This window comes from Hypanus sabinus, chromosome 8 (genome assembly GCF_030144855.1).
Source record: "Hypanus sabinus isolate sHypSab1 chromosome 8, sHypSab1.hap1, whole genome shotgun sequence".
Classification (NCBI taxonomy): Eukaryota; Metazoa; Chordata; class Chondrichthyes; order Myliobatiformes; family Dasyatidae; genus Hypanus; species Hypanus sabinus.
The window spans coordinates 95,512,426-95,536,416 of NC_082713.1; the positions used below are offsets into that span (position 1 = coordinate 95,512,426).

At 41.4% G+C, this 23,991-nt stretch overlaps 1 protein-coding gene across 7 annotated transcripts in view; it reads right to left on the bottom strand.

The window, feature by feature from the left end:
* Positions 1–287: 287 nt before the first annotated feature.
* The window catches only part of slc38a4 (solute carrier family 38 member 4), a 158,677-nt gene continuing 134,973 nt past the window's right edge, over positions 288–23,991 (bottom strand). For all 7 annotated transcript variants that reach the window (XM_059977502.1, XM_059977503.1, XM_059977500.1 and 4 more), the window contains 3 exons: positions 8,643–8,787; positions 8,451–8,548; positions 288–627 (listed from right to left, as the gene is read on the bottom strand). In XM_059977502.1, the coding sequence (XP_059833485.1) occupies positions 526–627; positions 8,451–8,548; positions 8,643–8,787 (345 nt within the window). In that variant the 3' untranslated portion in view covers positions 288–525. The remainder of the gene's footprint in view (positions 628–8,450; positions 8,549–8,642; positions 8,788–23,991) is intronic.

Here is a 23,991-nt window from a genome sequence, read left to right on the forward strand (position 1 = left end):
ACTATTTAAAAACTATGTACACACTATCATAACCTCAGAGACAACAGGTTTTCTGTATTATAGTAGCAAACACGCATTACCATGTTAAAAACAAAAAGCAATTTATATACATTATTCTTGTGGTGTTGCTCTGTATATATTCACAGCCAGTGTTACCCATCCCTCTCTGTCTCTACCCCCCCCCCCCCACCCAACCGCTCCACAACCTAAAATAAATTTAAGCAGAATGAACAGAATCCCTTGTAAGGAAAATTCTCCTTTTCCTCCAGTCTTCTAACCCTCCCCCACCCCTCTGCAATCTAAAATTAATTTAAGCAAAGTTTACAAAATTCCCTTGTAAGGGCAATCCTCCTTTTATTAAATTAATTTAAAATTAAGCAGAGCAAACACAAGCCTTTATATAGCCTTCACGTTGAGGGTACGCTCAAGTCTCTGGAATTTTGCTGTCTGAAGGAAAAGAATGGCATTCACTTGCACTGTCTCTATATCCAGGCTTATACTGAGGATGCAACACCAATTTGCAAATTAATGGCCACCTGATCCTGGGGGATTGTGAATCCAATCGATGACAATAAGGGTCAAGCTTCCAATCATAAAAATAATGCCAATTACGAGAAAAATAGTAGCCTAGAAAACAAGACCAAAAGATAAACATTCATAATTCCACTGCAAAAACAATTCTTACATAAAATCAGAAGTAGCACATTTTAATAGAGAATTAAAAAACACTTTTAGACAGACAAGTATTCAAACTATTGGTCCAAGTCATGAAGTTACTGCAAGGGTGGGAACCAGAGTGACACAGCAGTTAGTGGAGAGATTAGGAGTCCTTGTTCATCAGTCACTGAAGGTGAATGAGCAAGTGCAGCAGGCAGTGAAGAAGGATAATGGAATGTTGGCCTTTATTACAAAGGGAATTGAGTACAAGAGCAAGGAAATCCTTTTGCATTTGTACAGGGCCCTGGTGAGACCACAACTGGAGTATTGTGTACAGTTTTGGTCTCCAGGGTTAAGGAAGGACACCCTGGCAGCGTAGATTCACAAGGTTAATTCCTGGGATGTCCGGATTGTCTTACACTGAGAGGTTAGAGAGACTGGGCTTGTACATGCTGGAATAAAGGAGAATGAGAGGAGATCTGATTGCAACATATAAGATTATTAAGGTATTGGACAGGATAGAGGCAGGAAATAAGTTCCAGATGCTGGGAGAGTCCAGTACCAGAGGGCATGGTTTGAGAATAAGGGGTAGGTCATTTAGGACAGAGTTAAGGAAAAATTTCTCCTCCCAGAGAGTTGTGGGGGTCTGGAATGCACTGCCTTGGAAGGCAGTGGAGGCCAATTCTCTGGATGCTTTCAAGAAGGAGCTAGATAGGTATCTTATGGATAGGGGAATCAAGGGATATGGGGACAAGGCAGGAACTGGGTATTGATAGTAGATGATCAGCCATGATCTCAGAATGGTGGTGCAGGCTTGAAGGGCTGAATGGTCTACTTCTGCACCTATTGTCTATTATGGAAGCTGATGTTGGCAAGACATTATACCAAGTCAAGAACTGAAAGGTTGTGTATGGTGCAGCTAGTGTCCTGAGCTGCACATACTTCAATGCAAGAAGTATTTTAGGAAAGGTAGAAAAGTGGGCTGAGAAGTGGTAGATGGAGTTCAACATGGAGAAGTGTGAGGTGGTACACTTTGGAAGGACAAACTCCAAGGCAGAGTACAAAGTAAATGGCAGGATACTTGGTAGTGTAGAGGAGCAGAGGGATCTGGGGGTACATGTCCACAGATCCCTGAAAGTCATCCCAGAGGTAGATAGGGTAGTTAAGAAAGCTTATGCGGTGTTAGCGTTCATAAGTCGAGGGATAGGGTTTAAGAGTCGCGAGGTAATGATGCAGCTCTATAAAACTCTGGTTAGGCCACACTTGGAGTACTGTGTCCAGTTCTGGTCGCCTCACTATAGGAAGGATGTGGAAGCATTGGAAAGGGTACAGAGATTTACCAGGATGCTGCCTGGTTTAGAGAGTAAGCTTTATGATAAAGGTTAAAGTGAGCTAGGGCTTCATCCTTTGGAGAGGAGGAAGATGAGAAGAGACATGATAGAGGTATACAAGATATTAAGAGGAATGGATAGAGTGGACAGCCAGAGCCAGGGCACCACTGCTCAATACAAGAGGACATGGCTTTAAGGTAAGGGATAGAAAGTTCAAGGGGGGCTGGTGTGTGGAATGCACTGCCTGATTCAGTGGTGGAGGTAGATTAGTGAAATTTAAGAGACTACTAGACAAGTATATGGAGGAATTTAAAGTGGGGGGTTATATGGGAGGCAGGGCTTAAGGATCAGCACAACATTGTGGGCTGAAGGGCCTGTACTGAGCTGTACTATTCTACGTTCTATGATAGGTGAGCTCAGGGCAGGGATCAACATCTGGCATTATGACATCATAGCCATTAGTGAGACCAAGTAGCAGGAAGGGCAGGACTGGCAGCTCAATTTTTAGGGTTCTGTTGTTTTAGATGTGACAGAGTGGGAGGGATTAAAAGAGTGGTGGCATGGATAAATATTATGGCAGTGCTCCCATAGGATAGACTGGAGAACTCAACTAGTGAAGCGTTATGAGTGGAACAGAGAAATAAGAAAGGTATGACTAAGTTAATGGGGCTATATTACAAATCATCCAATAGCCCTGGGAATTCAGAGGAACAAATCTGCAGATCGATTGTGGACTGTTGCAAGATGCAAGGTTGTTATAGTAGGTGATTTTATCTTTCCTTATATTGACTGGGACTCCTATAGTGGAAAAGGACTAGATGGGACAGAGTTTGTCAAATGTGTTCGGGAAAATTTCCTTCATTAGTACATAAAAGTCCCAACGAGATACTGCATCTGCTATTTGGGAATGAGACAGGGCAGGTAACCGTAGTTTGTGTAGGAGAACACTTTGAACCTAATGGCATTATGGTCACTGTAAATATGGTCAATGTAAATATGTAAAATGACAGGTCTGGTCTGTGGGTTGAGATTCTAAATTGAAGAAAGGCTACTTTTGAAATGATCTGGCAAGTGTGGAATGGGACAGGCTGTTTTCTGGCAAAGGTATACTTGGTAAAAGGGAAGCCTTCAAAAGTGAGATTTTGAGAGTGAAAAGCTTGTATGTGCCTGTCAGAATAAAAGATAAAAGACAACAAGTCTAAATAACTTTGCTTTTCAAGAGATATTGGCCCTGATTAAAAGAAAAGGGGGTGTGTAGCACCTATAGGCAGATAGGAACAAATGAGGTGTGTATCCAATACAAGAAATGCAAGAGAACATTAAGAAATCAGGAAGGCCAAAATAATGCATGAGGTTGCTCTAGTAGAAAGGTGAAGAAGAATCCCAAGGGATTCTACAGATATGTTAAGAGCAAAAGGATTGCAAGGGACAAAATAGGTCCTCTGGAAGATCAGAACAATAATCCATGTGTGGAGGCAAAAGAGATGGGGAGATCTTAAATGATTATTTTGCATCTGTATTGATGCAGGAGATAGACACAGAGTCTATAGAAGTGAGGCAAAGTGACATCAATTTCATGGCCCTATACAGATTAGGGGAGGAGGTGTTTGCTATCCCGAGACAAATCAGGGTGGATAAATCCCCAGGGTCTGACAAAGTGTTCCCTCAGACCCTGTGGGAGGCAAGTGTAAAAATTGCCAGGGCATAGCAGAGATATTTAAATCATCGTTAATGACAGGAGATTGGAGGATAGCCAATGTTGTTCTGCCATTTAATAAAAGGCTGCAAGCATAAACCAGGATATTATAGGCCTGACTCTGACATCAGTTGCTGTAAAGTTTTTGGCAGGTAGTCCAAGAGACTGGATATACAAGCGTTTAAGGACTGGTTAAGGATACTCAGCACAGCCTCATGCATGGTAGGTCATGCCTAACCATCTTGTAGGGTTTTTTTTTTGAGGAAGTTACCAGGAAAGTCAATAAAAGCAAGGCAGTGGATGCTATCTACATGGACTTTCACAAGGCAGTTTACAAGATACTGCATGGCAGGCTGGTCAAAAAGGTTTCATTGCTCAGCATTCAAGATGTGATAGTAAACTGGACAATACATTGGCTTTGAGGCAGAAGCCGAAGAGTGGTAGTAGATGGTTGCCTCTCTGGCTGGATCAGAGCGAGGTCCATTGCTGTTTGTCATCTACATCAATGATCTGGATGATAATGTAACTAACTGAAGCAGCAAATTTGTGGATGACACCAGGATTGTGGTGCAGGGGACAGTGAGAAAGGCTATCATGGCTTGCGGAAGGATCTGGGTCAGCAGGAGAAAAGGGCTTTAAAAAAAAAGGCAGATGGAATTTAAAGCATAGTGTGCAAGTTGTTGCATTTTTGTAGGATCAACCAGGGTAGGTCTTACACAAGTGAATGACTGTGGTAGAACAAAGGGATCTGGGAAGACAGATTGATAGCAGCATCACAGGTTGATGGGGTTGTAAAGAGAGGTTTTGACATATTGCCCTTCATAAATCAGATGTATTGAGTACAAGAGATGGGATGTTATGTTGAAGTTGTATCAGATGTTGGTGAGGCCTAGTTTGGAGTATTGTGTGAAATTTTGGTCTCCTACCTGCAGGAGTAAATAAGATTGAAAGAGTACAGAAAAAACTTACAAGGGTCCAGAGAACCTGGGTTATAAGATTGAATAGGTTAGGACTGTATTTTATAGAACATCGAAAATTGAGATGATATTTTATAGAGGTATACAAAATTATGAGGGGTATAGATAGGGTAAATACAAAGAGGCTTTTTCCACTGAGGCTGATAAAGACTATGGTCCCGGTGCTGGTTGATGGGAGTAAGCAGTTTAAGTGGTTTTGGCATGGTCTAGATGGGCCAAAGGGCCTGTTTCTGTGTTGTACTTCACTATGACCAAGGGATAGTGTGGTGGAAATAGTAATATGCAGGATTATGGCCTGTGTCAGGATTAGTTAAGTTGGCTATTTGATTACTAATTTAATTGGTATTACCGTACATGATATTGTGGGCCAAAGGGGTTGTTCCTATGCTGTACTGTTCTATGTCTTGTGGATAAAAGAATAGTGTTGATTTATGATCATGCTTGACTCAGTGAACTAGTTGGAATTTGAAGCAACATCCAGTTACCCAGGGACTCAGCTCTTTTTTAACCTCTAATTTCTGATGCAGGCATATCAAGCAGCAGATCAAGTAGCTGTATCATTTGGGTAAGTCAGAGAAATCGGTGGTAGCAAAACATTGACTTCGATAGCACTAAACTACTGTGTCACGCCAATGGCTTTTGATACCATGTGGTAAAGGAAGCCATTGAAATAAAAGTAGAGAAAATGTATTTTAACAAAGATGAAGGTCTCGCTCTAATGTGACAACTGGAACTTGATTATAAATGATGTGGTAGAATGGAAATCCGATTGGATGAAGACAAACCAATCAGGAGGGACAGATGATGAGGGTATAAGTACCACCAGACTAGACAGTCCCAGGCATCATCCCTGATGAAGGTGGCAGAGTTTGTCATCAAAATGATTAAAATCAATACTTGTACCCGGCTGGAAGTCAGAAGAGCTTATTCATCATATACAGCAGGAAAGTACTGGATCCTTTTTTTACTTAATGAAAGTAACTCTGTGGTCCTGCATTGAAATGGAACTCAATGGATATTGCCAACAGACATGATAAGTACTACTTGATTGCCAGTAAGAGCATTGGGAACCTTAAAGAATCATTGCCCTGGCTACTGCAATGTGGTCAGAAGGTTGCCATGGAGAGAAGGGAAAAATGGAGGGTTTGATGTGTCTACACTATGTCAAACATAATCAAGTCTTCTTCTCCATCCTCCTTGGTTTTGCCAGTGCAGCCATTCCCATTCACTGCAGCTCAAGCCATTGAGAGGCAAGATCAAGCAGAGATTATTCAGAAAGTCAGAAGTCATGGCATCCAGGGAAGTTTGGCCAGGTGGATTTAGAGTTCGCTTGCGTGCAGAAAGCAGGTGGTCATGGTGGAGGGAATACATTCAGATTGGAGGGTGCTGTCTCACAAGGATCGGTTCTGGGACCTCTACTTCTTGTGATTTTTACTAACTACTTGAATGTAGGGGTAGAAGGGTGGGTTGGCAAGTTTGTAGACAACATAAGGGTTGGTGGTGTTGAAGAGGATTGTCAAAGATTGCAGAGAGACATCGATAGAATGAAGGAGTGGGCTGAGAAGTGGCAGATGGAGTTCAACCCAGAGAAGTGTGAGGTGGTGCACTTTGGAAGGACAAACTCCAAGGCAGAGTACAAAGTAAATGGCAGGATACTTGGTACTGTAGAGGAGCAGAGGGATCTGGGGGTACATGTCCACAGATTCCTGAAAGTTGCCTCACAGGTAGATAGGGTAATTAAGAAAGCTTATGAGGTGTTAGCGTTCATAAGTCAAGGGATAGGGTTTAAGAGTCGTGAGGTAATGATGCAGCTCTATAAAACTCTGGTCAGGCCATACTTGGAGTACTGTGTCCAGTTCTGGTCACCTCACTATAGGAAGGATGTGGAAGCATTGGAAAGGGTACAGAGGAGATTTACCAGGATGCTGCCTGGTTTAGAGAGTATGGATTATGATCAAAGATTAAGGGAGCTAGGGCTTCACTCTTTGGAGAGGAGGAAGATGAGAAGAGACATGATAGAGGTATACAAGATATTAAAGAGAAATAGATAAAGTCAACAGCCAGTGCCTCTTCCCTTGGGCACCACTGCTAAATACAAGAGGATATGGCTTTAAGGTAAGGGGTGAGAAGTTCAAGGGGGATATTAGAGGAAGGTATTTTACTCAGAGTGGTTGGTGCGTGGAATGCACTGCCCGAGTCAGTGGTGGAGGCAGATATACTAGTGAAATTTAAGAGACTACTAGACAGGTATATGGAAGAATTTGAGGTGGGGGGGTTATATGGGAGGCAGGGTTTAAGGGTTTGCACAACATTATGGGCCAAAGGGCATGTACTGTGCTGTACTAATCTATGTTCTATATGTCTATTACAGCAGAGGTCTTTACAACAGGAATAAAAGGATCCTTTTCTGGTTGGCTGCCAGTGACTTATGGTGTTCTGCAGAAGTCAGTTTTGGGATCACTTATTTTTACGCCTTATATAATTGATTTAGTTGATGGAATAGATGGCTTTGTTGCCAAGTTTGCAGAAGATATGAAGATTGGTGGAGGGGCAGGTAGTATCGTGGAAACAGGTACGATGCAGAAGGACTTAGATTAGGAGAGTGGGCAAGAAAGTGACAAATGAAATACAATGTTAGAAAATACTTGGTCATGCAATTTGGCAGTAGAAATAAACGTGCAGACTATTTTCTAAACGGGGAGAAAATTCAAAGATCTGTGTTGAAAAGGGACTTGGGAGTCCTTGTGCAGAACTCCCTTGCAGGTCGAGTCAGTGGTGAGGGAGGCAAATACCATGTTAGCATTCATTTCAAGCGTTCTAGAATACAAGAGCAAGGATGTGATCTGGAGGCTTTATAAGGCATTGATGAGGCCTCACCTTGAGTATTGTGAACTGCTTTGGGTCCCTCATCTTAGTATAGATGTGTTGACACTGGAGAGGTCCAGAGGAGGTTCACAAGGATGATTCCGGGAATGAAAGGGTTATCATACAAGGATTGTTTGATGGCTCTGGGTCTCTATTCGCTAGAATTCAGAAGGATGAGGGGGATCGCACTGAAACCTTTCGAATGTTGAAAGGCCTAGACAGAGTAGATGTGAAAAGTTGTTTCCCTATGGTGGGGGGGGGGGGGTCTAGGACAAGTGGGCACAGCCTCAGGATAGAGGGGTGCCCTTTCAAAACAGAGATGCGGAGAACTTTCTTTAGCCAAATGGTGGTGAACTTGTGGAATTTGTTGCCAAATGCAGCTGTGGAGGCCAAGTCATTGGGCATATTTAAGGCCGAGATTGATAGGTTCTTGACTGAACACTGCATCAAAGGTTACAGGGGGAAGGTTGGGAACTGGGGTTGAGGAGGAGAAAAGAAAAGGATCAGCCATGATTTAAAGGCAGAGTAGTCTCAATGAGCCAGATGGCTTATTTCTGCTTCTGTGTCTTATGGTCTTAAGGTTAGGCAAACTGGTCTATAATTGTGCTGCCTTCCTCCTTTCTTAAAGAGTGGAGTCAAGCGGATTGATAGGGAACCAGATAGATTGCCAGTATATATTGGAGAGCTGGGTAATTCTATGGCATACAATCCACAACCCTAGTGTTGTCCCCACACACACGGATCAGCCATCACTGAATGGGATAGCAGACTTGATGGGCCAGATGGATTAATTTTCCTCCTATATCTTATGTACTTGGGCTGCAGGCTGATTGACATAGAGAAATTATCTCCACCACTATACGGGAAACATCAGTCAGCAAAGTGAATGTCTCATAAAGGTCGCTATACTTTACATTTACTTACCCCTATCTTTTGCACAGATCTCATTGACTCTTTCTTTACCAGTCTGATATAAAATGCTGAGGGGAGAATGAAAATGAGCATTGTAGCTGCAGATGATCCTGCAATACAAGCAAAAACCATAAATATTCATGATGTGTGTGATTTTCTGTCTAGTCTAACTATAAATAACCCCAGTTGTACCCATGAGCTTACCGATGAAGCCAAAAATATCTCTAATGTTTGGAACAAATATCACTAAAAGGTTGTTTAAAACCAAAAGGATTGCTGCAATTCCAATATGTCGTATCCAGTTGAAAGACCTCCTTGGAAATAATAGTTCCTGGACTGATGCTCGGATCTACAGAGATGAAATAGATAACAAAATGCCTCTAAAATTTTGCAACTAATTTTGTAGTATCAACAATAAACAAACATAAAATTGAAAGAAATGCTTTCCAATTGGCATGCCAGCTATATCATACACAATTTTATTATCTTAATTCTCAACATTGTTTAAAAAAAAGGCTTTGCTGAAATAGAGGCAAGTCAACACAGGAGTTTCCATCTGTCAGCCATTAGAATTTAATAATGAAAGAATCAGGTTTATTATCTCTTATTTATATCTCATGAAATTTGATGTTTTGTAGCAGTGGGATAGTCACAAAGATACAAAATTACTATGAAGTAAAAACATAAATAATGCAAAAATTGAATAATTAAGTACTGTTTATGAACTGCTCAGAAATCTGATAGCAGAGGGGAAAATGCTGTTCCTAAATCATTGTGTGAGTCTCCAGTCATCTAAGTGGTAGCAAGAGGGGATGTCCTGGAAGGTGAGGGCTCTGAGTAATGGAAGCCACTTTCTTGAGGCACCTCTTTTTGAAGATGGACTTGGCGGGGGAGGGCTGTTCCCTTGGTGGAGCTGACTGAGTTTACAATCCTCTGCGCTCTCATATGATCCTGTATTATGTGAGCTCTCATACCAGGCTGGAATGAATCTACCCAGAATGTTCTTCACCTTACATCTGGTGTTAGTATACCAAATCTCCTCAAACTCCAAATGAATTAGAGCCATTGGTGTGCCTTCTTCATGAAAGCATCAATATGTTTGGCCCTAGGTAGATCCTCTGAGAAGTTGGCACTCAGGGCCTTGAAGCCACTGACTTGTTGATGTTTCCTCCTGACTCCCCATTCCTGAAAGCTTACAATCAATTCCTTGGACTTGTTGACATTGAATGCAAGATTGTTGTTGCAACACAACTCAATTCGCCAACCTCCCTCCCTCCACTGTGGCTCCTGGTCCTATTTGGTGCCATCTATAAATTCACAGATGGTGTCTGAGCTGTGTTTAGCCATGCAGTCATGATTGTAGAACAGTGGGCTAAGTATGCTTCCTTGAGGTGTACTTGTGTTCATTGCCAACAAGATGTCACCACTGATCCATACTGACATTAAGATCTATTTTAAACAGTGTTTCCTTGCATTAAAAAAAGTATCACATCAGTGAAAAAGCAATGTTAATACTTGAGATGCATTAGGCTCTCTCTAAATGAAATATACATACAAAAATAATTTATTCAGTAACTATTAAAAACTGACACTGGGGACAAACTTTTCAATCCTTGATTACTTAGGACATTGTTATTATCTGTAAATCATGAACAAATGTCAGAACTGGAGTACAATGCACAACCTCTTCCATAACATTTTGGTCAGAACCCTGTAGTGTTGAGCCTCCATTTGTAATAAACCACTATTACTTCAGTCAATAATTCATTGATTATGGTAAAATGCTATGTTCATTGGTTTTAATGAATACTGGGAGATTTAACAAAGTGCACACCAGTAACTTTATAAAACTGGTCTCAAGCTTGTATGTGATGTATTTTTTTTTATTTATGCAGAGAAGATTTTCTAAATTTGCTTACTGGTTGTAGTGCACAAATTACACAGGAGTGTTTTCATACCACAAACTAGGAGAACCAAGACAGAATCTTGGATCAGTTTAATGAATACACAGGAATGGAATGTGTGAAGGCCTCAGCACAACAAATGAGGCACATAAGAAAATATTTCGGAGGAGATTGATGAAACTAATTTTGTCTGGCAAACATGCTATTGATTAATGAAAACTTTTTCTATTTGGCAGTAAAGGTTCAACTGCTGAATAGCTTTCTATGCAAACTTGCCATCTTAGAAAAATGCTTCAAAGATCTGTATCATACAAAATGGGCATTTTGTTTTAAAAATGCTTCATCCAAACTATGAATGCAAGGAGTGGAAGGTAAAAGCATGAATCATTTGTTTCTCTTCCCACAGATGTTACCCGAATTTTACAGAAGTTTGTGATTTTATTTTGCATTTCCAGAATCTGCACATTTTGCTTTTGTCAAAATATTGAGGCAATGACTTGTTTGATCATCCTCTCTGCAATTATAATGTAATCATAATCACTGAATATCGTACATTAAAGCTCAATGAGGCAGTCCACTTCCATTACTTTGGATGGAGTTCCAAAGCAAATGGAATTTCATCTATACTACAGGAGGTATCTAATTAAATGGCTACTAAATGCATGTTCATGATCTTCTACTGCTGTGGTCCATCCACTTCAAGGTTCAACATGTTCTGCATTCAGAGATGCTCACCTACTCAACACGATTGTAATGCGTGGTTATTTAGGTTACTATCACCTTCCTGTCAGCTTGTACCAGTCTGGCCTATCTACTCTGACCTCTCTCATTAACAAGGCATTTTTGCCCGCGCTCACTGGATGCCTTTTGCGGTTTTTTTTTTGCACCGTTCTCTGTAAACTCTAGAGACTCTTGTGTCCCAGGAGATCAGCATCTTCTGAGATGCACACACACCTTATCTGACACCAGCAATCATTCCATGGTCAAAGTCACTTGGATCACATTTCTTCTCCATTCTGGTTTAGTCTGAACAACTGAACCACTTGACCTTGTCAGCATGCTTTTATGCACTGACTTGCTGCCATATGATTCAAAAAGATTCAAGATTCAAAAACTTTACTGTCATTCTAACCGTACATCAACTTTGCAAGGCAGAATGAGACAGCATTTCCCAGGAGCAGTGGAATCATAACATAACAAATGCAAAACTAAATAATAAACATAACAATAAACAGTAAAACTCAACAGCCACATGTCAGTTAAAAACAAATTATAAGTGTCCAGTGCAAGTTAAAAGTGTCCAAAGCAGAGTCAGGTAGAGCAGCTATTTAAGCAGTCTGACTGCTTGTGGGAGGAAGCTGTTTAGTAGCCTTGTGGTTTTAGTTTTGATGCTCCTGTAAAATTTACCTGATGGCAGAAGACCAAACGGTTCATGGAGAGGGTGTGAGGAGTCTTTAATGATGTACTGTGTCTTCTGGAGGCATCGACTCTGAAAGAGGTCTTGCACAGAGGGTAGGGAGACCCCAATAACCTTCTCTGCTCCCCTAACCACCCTCTTGTAAGGCTTTTTTGTCGGCAGCACTGCAGCTGGAGTACCAGGTTGTGATGCAAAAGGTCAGCACACTCTCAACCACTCCTCTGTAGAATGTAGTTAAGATGTTAGCAGGGAGTGATGCTTGTTTAAGCTTCCTCAAAAAGTGCAATCTCTGCTGGGCTCGTTTCACAATTCCAGTGGTGTTCCTGGTCCAGGTGAGATTGTCCAAGATCTGCACCCCAAGGAACTTGATGTTTTCCACTCTTTTCACTGTGGAGTCGCTGATGCTGAGGGGTGTGTGCTCAGGCTGAGACCGTCTGAAATCAATGATCATCTCCTTGGTTTTGGTGACATTAAGCATCAAGTTGTTGTCTCTGCACCACCTCTCTAGGTGTTTAACCTCCTCCCTGTACATTGTTTCATCATTTTTGCTGATGAACCCCACCACAGCAAATTTGATGATCAGGTTCTCCTTGAATCTGGCTGCACAGTCATGTGTTAGCAATGTAAACAGCAGTGGGCTAAGCACACAGTGTGGGGATCTAGTGCTCGGTGTGATGGAGTCAGACATGCTCCTGCCAACACAGAGTGAGTGAGTGAGTGAGTGAGTGAGTGAGTGAGTGAGTGAGTGAGTGAGTGAGTGATATAATACAATATCTAATTAGCCAGTCATATATATATACACACATACATACACACACATACATATACACATATATACATACATATGTCTGTGTGTATATATATAACTGGCTAATTAGATATTGTATTAGCAAGGTGTACCTAATGAAGTGGCAACTGAGTGGATATGCTTTAAATAGTTACAAGCTAATAACATGTAACTATAACTACAAAATTGCATACATTTACAAATCAAAAAAGTTTGTCATATTTAAACATAACCCAGTTAGAAATATGGCATATATTTTAAAATAAGCAACCTTCTGAACAGGCTCTCCAACAACACTCCAAGGCCTCTCCAGCCTTGCATACACTAATTGTGTATTCAAAATGTTATACATTTAATAACTGTATATTCCAGAGGATGCTGTCCAAGTTGCATGCCATCTTGGACAATGTCTCCCATCCACTCCATAATGTACTGGTTAGGCACAGGAGTACGTTCAGCCAGAGACTCATTCCACTGAGATGCAACACTGAGCATCATTGGAAGTCATTCCTGCCTGTGGCCATCAAACTTTACAACTCCTCCCTCGGAGTGTCAGACACCCTGAGCCAATAAGCTGGTCCTGGACTTATTTCCACTTGGCATAATTTACTTATTATTATTTAATTATTCATGGTTTTATATTACTATATATTTACACTATTCTTGGTTGGTGCAACTGTAACAAAACCTGATTTCCCTCGGAATCAAGTATGTCTGTCTGTCCCTGTAACTCAGAGCACAGAACTCTACAGCACAGTACACAATGTGGTGCTGACCTTATAACCTGCTCCAAGATCAACCTAACTTTTCCTTCCTAAATTGAACTCTAGATGATAGAAGAATGGAGGGCAAAGTACAAAGTGCGTATACCATATACAACCTTGAGATTCATCATCTTACAGGCAGCCACAAAACAAAGAAACACAACAGAGCCCACAAAAGAAAACAAATTACTAACAAACATCCAATGTGTGAAAAAAGAACAAAACAAGTAAACAATACACAAAACATGAACTGAAGAGTTTCCCAAAAATGGGCTCACAGTCATAGAGCCAGTTCAGCATTTAGGCAAATGATGCCTGTCGAGGAGCCACTGCTGTGGAGTCCACATGCTTATCAAAAGTTTCTTAAATGTCCCAAATGTATCTACCTCTACGAAGAATTCTGGCAGGGTGTTCACACACACACTGCACAAAAAAAAACTTCACTTTCCTCCAATCACCTTAAAATTATGCCCCATCATATTAGCCATTTTTGCATTGGGGAAAAAGTCTCCAGCTATCCACTCAATCTATGCCTTTTATCCTCTACACTGAGATAATTTTCTCCAACTCCACAAACGCGAGCAATAATCTGCATCTAAATCGGATAGTTAATAGATTAGTCTGCTTCAAAGATTTAACACTGGATTGCAGAAGATGATTTTAGAAAAAAAAGGCTTAAACATACATCTTAACGAGGTAAGCGAAGAAGAGCTACCAAGGTTTGGGCTCTGACAACTGAACATTTGGCTATCAGTGCTACAGTAATTAATTTCATTTTTCATTTAGAGATACAGTGCAGAACAGGCTCTTCCAGCCCAACAAGCCACACCATACAAAAACCTCCTAGCCTAGTCACAGGACAAGTTATAAGGACAAATTAACCTACTAACTGGACTGAGGAAGGAAATTGGAGCACCTGGAGGAAACCCACACAGTCACAGGGAGAGCAAACAACCTCCTTACAGATGATACTGAAATTAAACTCCGAACTCCAACACCCCAAGCTTTAATAGCTTCACACTAACTGCTATACTACACTGTGGTGGTAATATTACAAAGTATTCTGAACTGCAGGAATATAGACACTTCCAAGAGCTGGAGATGATGCAAGGTAAAACCAAGAGGGATTGGAAAATAAAGATGGAAGTTTTAAATTGACCTTTTACTCAACTATGAACCAGTGTAGGCCAGCAAACACAGGGTTGAAAGATACTGCTAATTAGGACATGGGGTTTCTGAGATTAATAAGACTTTAGGTTTATGTGGAAGAGAAATAAAGCAGTTGGCCACAGAACATTCACATGCAAATCCCCATTGGAACATCCTTAAACGATAATGCATTCACTAATTACTCATGACTCACTTGTTCGTTCATTTTTGTTTAAACAATTGCTCGTCTCTCAGTATGAGTAAACTAGCTGCTGAAATATTAGTGCCAGTTGAGCAATCTTTTAAGCAACATGTTATGGAGTCATTGGTCTGATAATTCATGCCATAGCAAAATGTTTGTTCATTTACATCAGAGGACATAACCTTTAGACAGCAATGGAATACTACCCTCACCTACTCTCACCTATCACCTGCCAGTTTATACTCCTTCACTTCCCCCCACCTTGTTATTCTGGTGTCCTCCCCCCTTCTTTATCAATCTTGAGGAAAAGGTCTCTTGCCCAAACAGAGACAGTTTATTTCCCCTCCATAGATGCCCCCTGACTTGCTGAGTTCCTTCAGCTTTGTGCTTGTTGCACTGGATTGCCAGCATTTGCAGAATCTCTTGTGGTTATGGAGTACTATCTTTGTTCTTTGTAGTGCAGCAGCATGTTGAGAATTGGGCACATCCAAAAAAGCAGCAGCACTCCAAAATAGGAAACTAAATGAGAATGATAAGTTGCATACACAAACTTTTCAGAAAATATTCTATATTTAATGGAACTAACTGCACTTTTTTTTTTATAAATGGAAGTGAATAATTCCATATTGTCAGCTTCAGCCACTCACAGGTAAGTGGAAATAGTTCACTATCAGATAAAGCTTTCTTAACTCAGTCTATCATCTCTTTCAATTTGAACTTAAAAATACCAATCTTTTTCCAACAATACCCATCTCTGCCTCAATTGCGTTAACAATTTTATACTAAGTTGCGGTGGACTGCCTTCTTTAGGTTCTCCCATATAAGAAAAGGCATCAAAACTAGCAAGATCCATTTCATCATGGTGAAAAGGTGAACCAACATCCTTAGATGCAGGCAAAAGAAAGAAAACAAAATGCATTTGAAACAGTGATTTGCTGAACTATCCTCTCATCCGATTGGTTTCCTAGAAAATCTGGGTTAAAAACTTTTTCAATATCCCGCATTGCATTTAATAAACTAAAAAATATACTGAGAGGTTTTGGAAAAATACAGGCTGGAAATATTAAGCAGGACAGGTAGCAGTAGAGTACGGTAAAACTAAGCAAGTATTTCTCCTCAGCTCACTGATATGAAACATTGACATAGAGCGCCAAAGGTTTAAAAAGGAGAGGAATTTTTCAACGGTCTTTTTAAATCAAAGCGAGAGGCTGCGAGTTAAGGACTAAAGACATCTTGGAGAAAAGTCTTTTTTTTTTTTTACAGATCGGGGAAAAGATGCTAGACTGTGCAGGCGCATGACATTGGGTTACCGTCAGGTGAAGGAAAGGGAAAGGCCAGGCAGAGCAGGGCTGCCCTGTGGCCATTTCCCTCAACAAGTATACCGATTTGGATACTGTTGGAGGAATGACTTATGTGGGACAAGCTGTGGCAGCTGGATCTCTGGCACTGAGTCTGGTTCTGCAGTGCAGAAGGGAGGGGGGAAGAAGAGGAGAGCAGTAGTGATAGGGGACTTGATAGTCAGAAGTACAGACAGGAGGTTCTGTGATCAGGACAGGACTCCCGGAGGGTTTGTTGCCTCCTGGGTGCCAGGGTCAGGGATGTCTCTGATCATTCTGAAGTGGGAGAGTGAGCAGCCAGATGTCATGGTACACATCGGTACCAATGACGTAGGAAGAGTGAGGAGGTCCTGAAGAGTGAGTATAGAGAGCTTGGTAGGAAGGTAAAAAAGCAGGACCTCGAGGGTGGTAATCTCAGAATTGCTACCTGTGCCATGTGCCCGTGAGGGTAAGAATAGGATGCTCTGGAGGATGAACACGTGGCTGAGGAACTGGTGCGGGGGCAGGGTTTCAGATTTCAGGATCACTGGAACCTCTGCTGGGGCAACTGGGACCTGTACAATAGAGATGGGTTACACTCGAACTAGAGGGAGGTTTGATAGTGCTATTGGGGGGTGGGGGGTTTAAAACAGATTTGCAGGGGGATGGGAACCAGAGTGCCAGAGTAGACAGTGAGGCGGGGTTGAAAATAAATGATGTTAAAAGTCCATGCAAAGTCACAAATAGATAATAATCTTCTGAGGTGTGTCTATTTCAATGTGAGGAGTGTTGTTGGGAAGGCTGACGAGCTGAGGGCGTGGATTGAATTATGACATTGTAGCTATTAGTGAAACTTGGCTACGGGAGGCACAGGACTGGCAGCTTAATGTTAATGTTCCGATGTTTCAGACGTAATAGAAGCAGAGGGATGAAGGGTGGGGGGGGGGGGGGTGGCATTGCTAGTCAGGGAAAATGTTACAACAGTGCTCAGGCAGGACAGATTAGAGGCCTTGTCTACCGAGGCCATATAGGTGGAGCTGAGAAACAGGAAGGGCATGACCACATTAATGGGGTTGTATTATAGACCACCCAATAGTCAGCGAGAATTGGAGGAGCAAATCTGCAGAGATAGCAGACAACTGCAGGAAACAAAGCTGTGATAGTAGGGGATTTTAATTTTCCACATATTGATTGGGACTCCCAAACTGTTAAAGGTCTAGACAGGTTAGAGTTTGTAAAATGCATTCAGGAGAGTTATCTATATCAATATGTAGAGGCACTGACTAGAGAGGATGCAATATTAGATCTCCTGTTAGGAAACGAGTTAGGACAGGTGACGGAAGTGTGTGAAGGGGAACACATTGGTTCCAGTGATCATAACACCATTAGTTTCAAGTCAATCATGGATAAAGATAGATTTGGTTCAGGTTCTAAACTGGAAAAAGGCCAAATTTGAAGAAATGAGAAAGGATCTAAAAAGTGTAGATTGGGACAGGTTGTTCTCTGGCAAGGATGTGATTGGTAAGTGGAAGGCCTTCAAAGCAGAAATTTTGAGAGTGCAGAGTTTGTATGTTCCTGTCAGGATTAAAGGCAAAGTGAATAAAAATAAGGAACCTTGGTTCTCGAGGGATATTGGAACTCTGATAAAGAAGAGAGATGTATGACATGAATAGGAAACTGGGAGCAAATAAGGTACATGAGAATAAAAAGTGCAAAAAAAATACTTAAGATCAGGAGGGCTAAAAGAAGACATGAGGTTGCTCTGGCAGTCAAGGTGAAGGATAATCCTAAGAGCTTCTACAGGTATATTAAAAGCAAAAGGATACTAAGGGATAAAATTGGTCCTCTTGAAGATCAGAGTGGTCGGCTATGTATGGAACCAAAAGAAATGGGGGAGATCTTAAATAGGTTTTTTGCATCTGCATTTACTAAGGATAATGGCATAGAGTCTATGGAAATAAGGCAAACAATAGTGAGGTCATAGAACCTATACAGATTGAAGAAGAGGTGGTGCTTGCTATCTTGAGGCAAATCAGAGTAGATAAATCCCCAGGACCTGACAGGGTATACCCTCGGACCTTCAAGGAGATTAGTGTTGAAATTACAGGGGCCCTGGCAGATATATTTAAAATGTTGGTATCTACAGGTGATTGGAGAATAGCTCATGTATTTCCATTGTTTAAAAAAGGCTCTAAAAGTAATCCAGAAAATTATAACAACACACACAAAATGCTGATGGAACACAGCAGGCCAGGCAGCATCTATAGGGAGAAGTGCTGTCGACGTTTCGGGCCGAGACCCTTCGTCAGGACTAACCGAAAGGAGATTTGAAACCGTAAGAGATTTGAAAGTAGTTGGGGGAGGGGGAAATGCAAAATGATAGGAGAAGACCGGAGGGGGTGGGATGAAGCTAAGAGCTGGAAAAGATGATTGGCGGAATGATACAGAGCTGGAGAAGGGAAAGGATCATGGGACGGGAGGTCTCAGGAGAAAGAAAGGGGGAGGGGAAAACACCAGAGGGAGATGGAGAACAGGCAAAAAACTAAATATGTCAGGAATGGGGTAAGAAGGGGAGGAGGGGCATTAACGGAAGTTAGAGAAGTCAATGTTCATGCCATCAGGTTGGAGGCTACCCATCCGGTATATAAGGTGCTGTTCCTCCAACCTGAGTTTGGATTCATTTTGACAATAGAGGAGGAAATGGATAGACATATCAGAATGGGAATGGGACGTGGAATTAAAATGTGTGGCCACTGGGAGATCCTGCTTTTTCTGGCGGACCGAGCGTAGGTGTTCAGCGAAATGGTCTCCCAGTCTGCGTCGGGTCTCACCAATATATAAAAGGCCACACCGGGAGCACAGGATGCAGTATACCACATCAGCCAACTGACAGGTGAAGCGTCGCCTCACCTGGAAGGACTGTCTGGGGCCCTGAATGGTGGTGAGGGAGGAAGTGTAAGGGCAGGTGTAGCACTTGTTCCGTTTACAAGGATAAGTGCCAGGAGGGAGATCAGTGGGAAGGGATGGGGGGGACGAGTGGACAAGGGAGTCGTGTAGGGAGTGATCCCTGTGAAAAGCAGAAGGCGGGGGAGGAGGGAAAAATGTGCTTGGTAGTGGGATCCCATTGGAGGTGGCAAAAGTTACGGAGAATTATACATTGGTTCTGGAGGCTGGTGGGGTGGTAGGCAAGGACAAGGGGAACCCTATCCCGAGTGTGGTTGTGGGTGGATGGGGTGAGGGCAGATATGTGGGAAATGGGAGAGATGCGTTTGAGAGCAGAGTTGATGGTGGACGAAGGGAAGCCCCTTTGTTTAAAAAAATGAAGACATCTCCTTCGTCCTGGAATAAAAAGCCTCATCCTGAGAGCAGATGTGGCAAAGACGGAGGAATTGTGAGAAGGGGATAGCATTTTTGCAAGAGACAGGGTGGGAAGAGGAATAGTCCAGGTAGCTGTAAGAGTCTGTAGGCTTATAGGAGATATCAGTAGATAGGCCGTCTCCAGAGATGGAGACAGAAAGATCAAGAAAAGGGAAGGAGGTGTCAGAAATGGACCAGGTAAATTTGAGGGCAGAAAAGCAGGATCTCCCAGTGGCCACACATTTTAATTCCACATCCCATTCCCATTTTGATATGTCTATCCATGGCCTCCTCTATTGTCAAAATGAATCCAAACTCAGGTTGGAGGAACAACACCTTATATACCGGCTGGGTAGCCTCCAACCTGGTATGAACATCGACTTCTCCTGTCATTTCCCATTTCCCCCTCCCCCCCACTACCTTCAAATCTCTTACTATCTTTCCTTTCAGTTAGTCATGACGAAGGGTCTCGGCCCGAAACGTCAACAGTGCTTCTCCCTATAGATGCTGCCTGGCCTGCTGTGTTCCACCAACATTTTGTGTGTGTTGTTTGAACTTCCAGCATCTGCAGATTTCCTTGTGTTTGCCGGGAAATTATAGGTAAGTTTGACGTCAGTAGTAGGTAAATTATTGGAAGGAGTACTAAGAAATAGGATCTACAAATATTTAGATAGACAGGGACTTATTAGGGAGAATCAACACAGCTTTGGGTTAAACATGACAAACATTTGTCATGTTTAACAAATCTATTAGAGTTTTGAGGAGGTTACAAGGAAAGTGGATGTTATCCACATGGACTTCAGTAAGGCCTTTGACAAGGTCCCACATGGGAGGTTAGTTAGGAAGATTCAGTAATTAAGTATACATGGAGAGGTAGTAAATTAGATTAGACATTGGCTCAATGGGAGAAGCCAGAGAGTGGTATTGGAGGATTGCTTCTCTGAATGGAGGCCTGTGACTAGTGGTGTGCCACAGGGATCAGTGCTGGGTCCATTGTTATTTGTCATCTATATCAATGATCTGGATGATAATGTGGTAAATTGGATCAGCAAATTTGCTGATCATAAAAAGATTGGAGCTGTAGAGGACAGTGAGGAAGGTTTTCAAAGCTTGCAGAGGGATTTGGACCAGCTAGAAAAATGGGCTGAAAATGGCAGATAGAGATTAATACAGACAAGTGTGAGGTATTGCATTTTGGAAGGACAAAGCAAGGTAGAACATACAAGGTAAATGGTAGAGCACTGAGGAGTGCAATAGAACAGAGGGATCTGGGAATACAGATATATAATTCCCTAAAAGTAGCGTCACAGGTAGATAGGGTAGTAAAGAGAGCTTTTGGTACATCGGCCTTTATAAATCAAAGTATTGAGTATAAGAGTTGGAATGTTATGATGAGGTTGTATTGGCGAAGCCGAATTTGGAGTATTGTGAGCAGTTTTGGTCACCGTATTATAGGAAGGATATTAATAAGGTTGAAACAATGCAGAGAAGGTTTACAAGGATGTTGCCGGGACTTGAGAAACTGAGTTACAGAGAGTACGTTAGGACTTTATTCCCTGGAGCGTAGAACGAAGAGGGGAGATTTGATAGAGGTACATAAAATTATGATGGGTATAGATAGAGTGAATGCAAGCAGGCTTTTTCCACTGAGGCTCAGGGAGAAGAAAAACCAGAGGTCATGAGTTAAGGATGGGGAAAAGTTTAAAGGGAACATGGGGGGGGGGCTTCTTCACACAGAGAGTGGTGGGAGTCTGGAATGAGCTGCCAGATGAAGTGGTAAATGCGAGCTGACTTTTAATATTTAAGAAAAACTTGGACAGGTACACGGATGAGAGGTGTATGGAGGGATATGGTCCAGGTGCAGATCAGTGAGACTAGGCAGAAAAATGATTCGGCACAGCCAAGGAGGGTCAAAAGGCCTATTTCTGTGCTGTAATGTTCTATGGTTCTATTAACTCCACAGGTACCACATGATGTGCTGAGCAATACCCGTATTTTCTGTTTTTATTTCAGATTTTCAATTTCTGCAGGTTTTTTTGGGGGGGTCGGGAGGGGGAGATACAAATTTGTTTCTAACCTAGTTTGGATTAGACATGCCAGAGCCTAAAGAGCAGATCCATGATTTTCTGACCCAAACCTAGATTCAGGTTGGGTCAGGCATCAGAAAACAATCTGTGTCCTCATGACTGTCCTGGGTTCAGATCATCCATTGTTGGCTTGAGTTTAACTTTATGCTTCAATGGATCTTTACTACTTCATCCTAATTCTGTAGCCTTAAACTATAAACAGATCACAAAGTTGCTTGAACATAAATGTCAATGGAAGAATTCATGAAAGGAATTCCACCATCTCAGCTCTTGTTCACCTTTAGGTATTAGTTTATTCCGAACTTGCTGGGTCTTATAGCCACTTAAGGAATGTGTTCCTCTGTATATTTTGGACTCTTCATTTTAGTTTATGATTATAAAAGTACAGTTGGAAATGTAACACTTCAGATGGCATTTCCTTGATGTTTATAGAAGACAGCTTTCTTTCCCAGCAGAGTTAGCCATAGTTTATACTTGTGCATCCAACCCGATTATTACTGTCCAAGAAAGTACTACATGTCAAAATGAAGGGGTTTGATTTTTTTTCTTATTACTCAGAGGGTTTGGACAGCATTTATTGCCCACACCCAAATGACCTTGCATTAATGGCTTGCTCATCCATTTTAAAGGACGGTAAAATCAACCACATCAGTGCGAGCCTGCAGACACACAGACAAGAAATGATAAAGTCCAAGATTTCCTCCCCTTCACAAAGACAGACCAGTGACTCTACTTCATTAGGAGTTTGAAGAGATTCGGTATGTCACAAAGACTCTTCCAATTTTTTTTTTTGTTTTCTTTAAAACACCACATGTATGGTGGGAAGTATCCTGACTGTTACATCACAGCTAGTATGGAGGCTCCAAAGGTTTGTAGATGCACTCAGTTTCATCACATTCACAACCTTCCCTGCCATCAAGAATATCTTCAAAATTCAGTGGCTCATGAAGATTACATTAATCATTAAGGACCTTCAACATCTTGGGACATGCTGTCTTCTCATTACTGCCATCAGAGAGGATGTACAGAAGCCTGAGGATGCACACTCAACATTTTAAGAACAGCTTCTTTCCCTCCGCCATCAGATTTCTGAACTGTCCACAAACTCATAACATTACCTGTTATTCATCTTTTTGCACTATTTATTTATTTTTACAGTTCAAAAAGTAAATTTATTATCAGGATACATATACTGTATATCACTATATACAACTCTGAGATTAATTTTCTAGCAGGCATACTCAATAAATCCAATAACTATAATTAATGAAAGACGACACTGACGGGTGGACAAACAGTGGGCAAAAGGCAACAAACTGTAAATACAAAGAGAAAGATGAAATAGTAATAAATAAATGAACAATAAATAGAGAACATGAGATAGAGAGTCATTGAAAGCGAGTCCATAGGATGTAAGAATAGTTCAGTGAAGGGGATGAGTGAAGTTATCCCCTCTGGTTCAAGAGCTTGATAAATATTCTTGAACCTGGTGGTGTGGGTCCTGAGGCTCCTGTACATTCATCCTGATGGCAGCAGTGAGAAAAGAACATGTCCTGGGCGATGGGGGTCCTTGATGATAGATCCTACTTCCCTGTGTCAAAGCTACCTATAGATGTATTCAGTGGTGGTAGGAGGAGGAAGGCTTTACCCATGCTGGACTGGGCTGTATCTACTGCTTTTTGTAACTTATAGTAATTTTTGTGCCTTTTACTGTATTGCTGCTGCAAATCAACAAATTTCATGACATATGCCAGTGATAAGAAAGCTAATTGAGATTCATTTCTTTTTCCCTATTCCAGCCATCCATTTACCCTCATTCCAAATTAGGAAGTGAGTTACACTATCTGCAATTATCTTTTGGATCTTTACATCCTACATGAACTTTAGATTTAAGATGGATGACAGCAATGGGTCATGCTCACATTCTTCAAAAATTAAAAAACACATTGCTTCTATGAATGTTTAAAATTAATCTGAAAACTCCAACTTCCCTAATCATCGATGTTTAATAACTAACACCTAATCTTCCCTAATCAATTCCTAACAAACCAATCCCTAACATTTCCTAATTAACTAACTCCTAATCAACTTCACCAATCAACTAATGCCTAATCTTCCTTAATCAACTAATTCTTAATCAACTTCCATAATTAGTTAATTCCTACTTTTGGCCAATCAACTAATTCTTAATCTTCCCAAATAAACTAATCCCCAATCAATGCTCAATAAAATGCTGAGTTTTCACCTGCCTTGTTTAGCTTGCGCTGCTGTGCAAATTATGTTGACCAAAGGGTGATGAGTTTCTACATAAATGTCAAATGTATATAAAAAAAAAATACAGGTCTTTATTCATCATGCCAAACAGACAAATTCTTTTGGTAGAGTCCCCATACTCAAAGTACATCCTATTTTTATACCCTTAAGATGGAAGGTTACAGGATCAGAACCAGACCTATTGTCAAGGACATTAGTTGTGAAATTTGCTTTGTTGCAGCAGTACAGTGCAGGCAGAACAAATTACTGCTAGTTACAATAAAAGATAAATTAATCATGTAAAAGAATAACAAGGT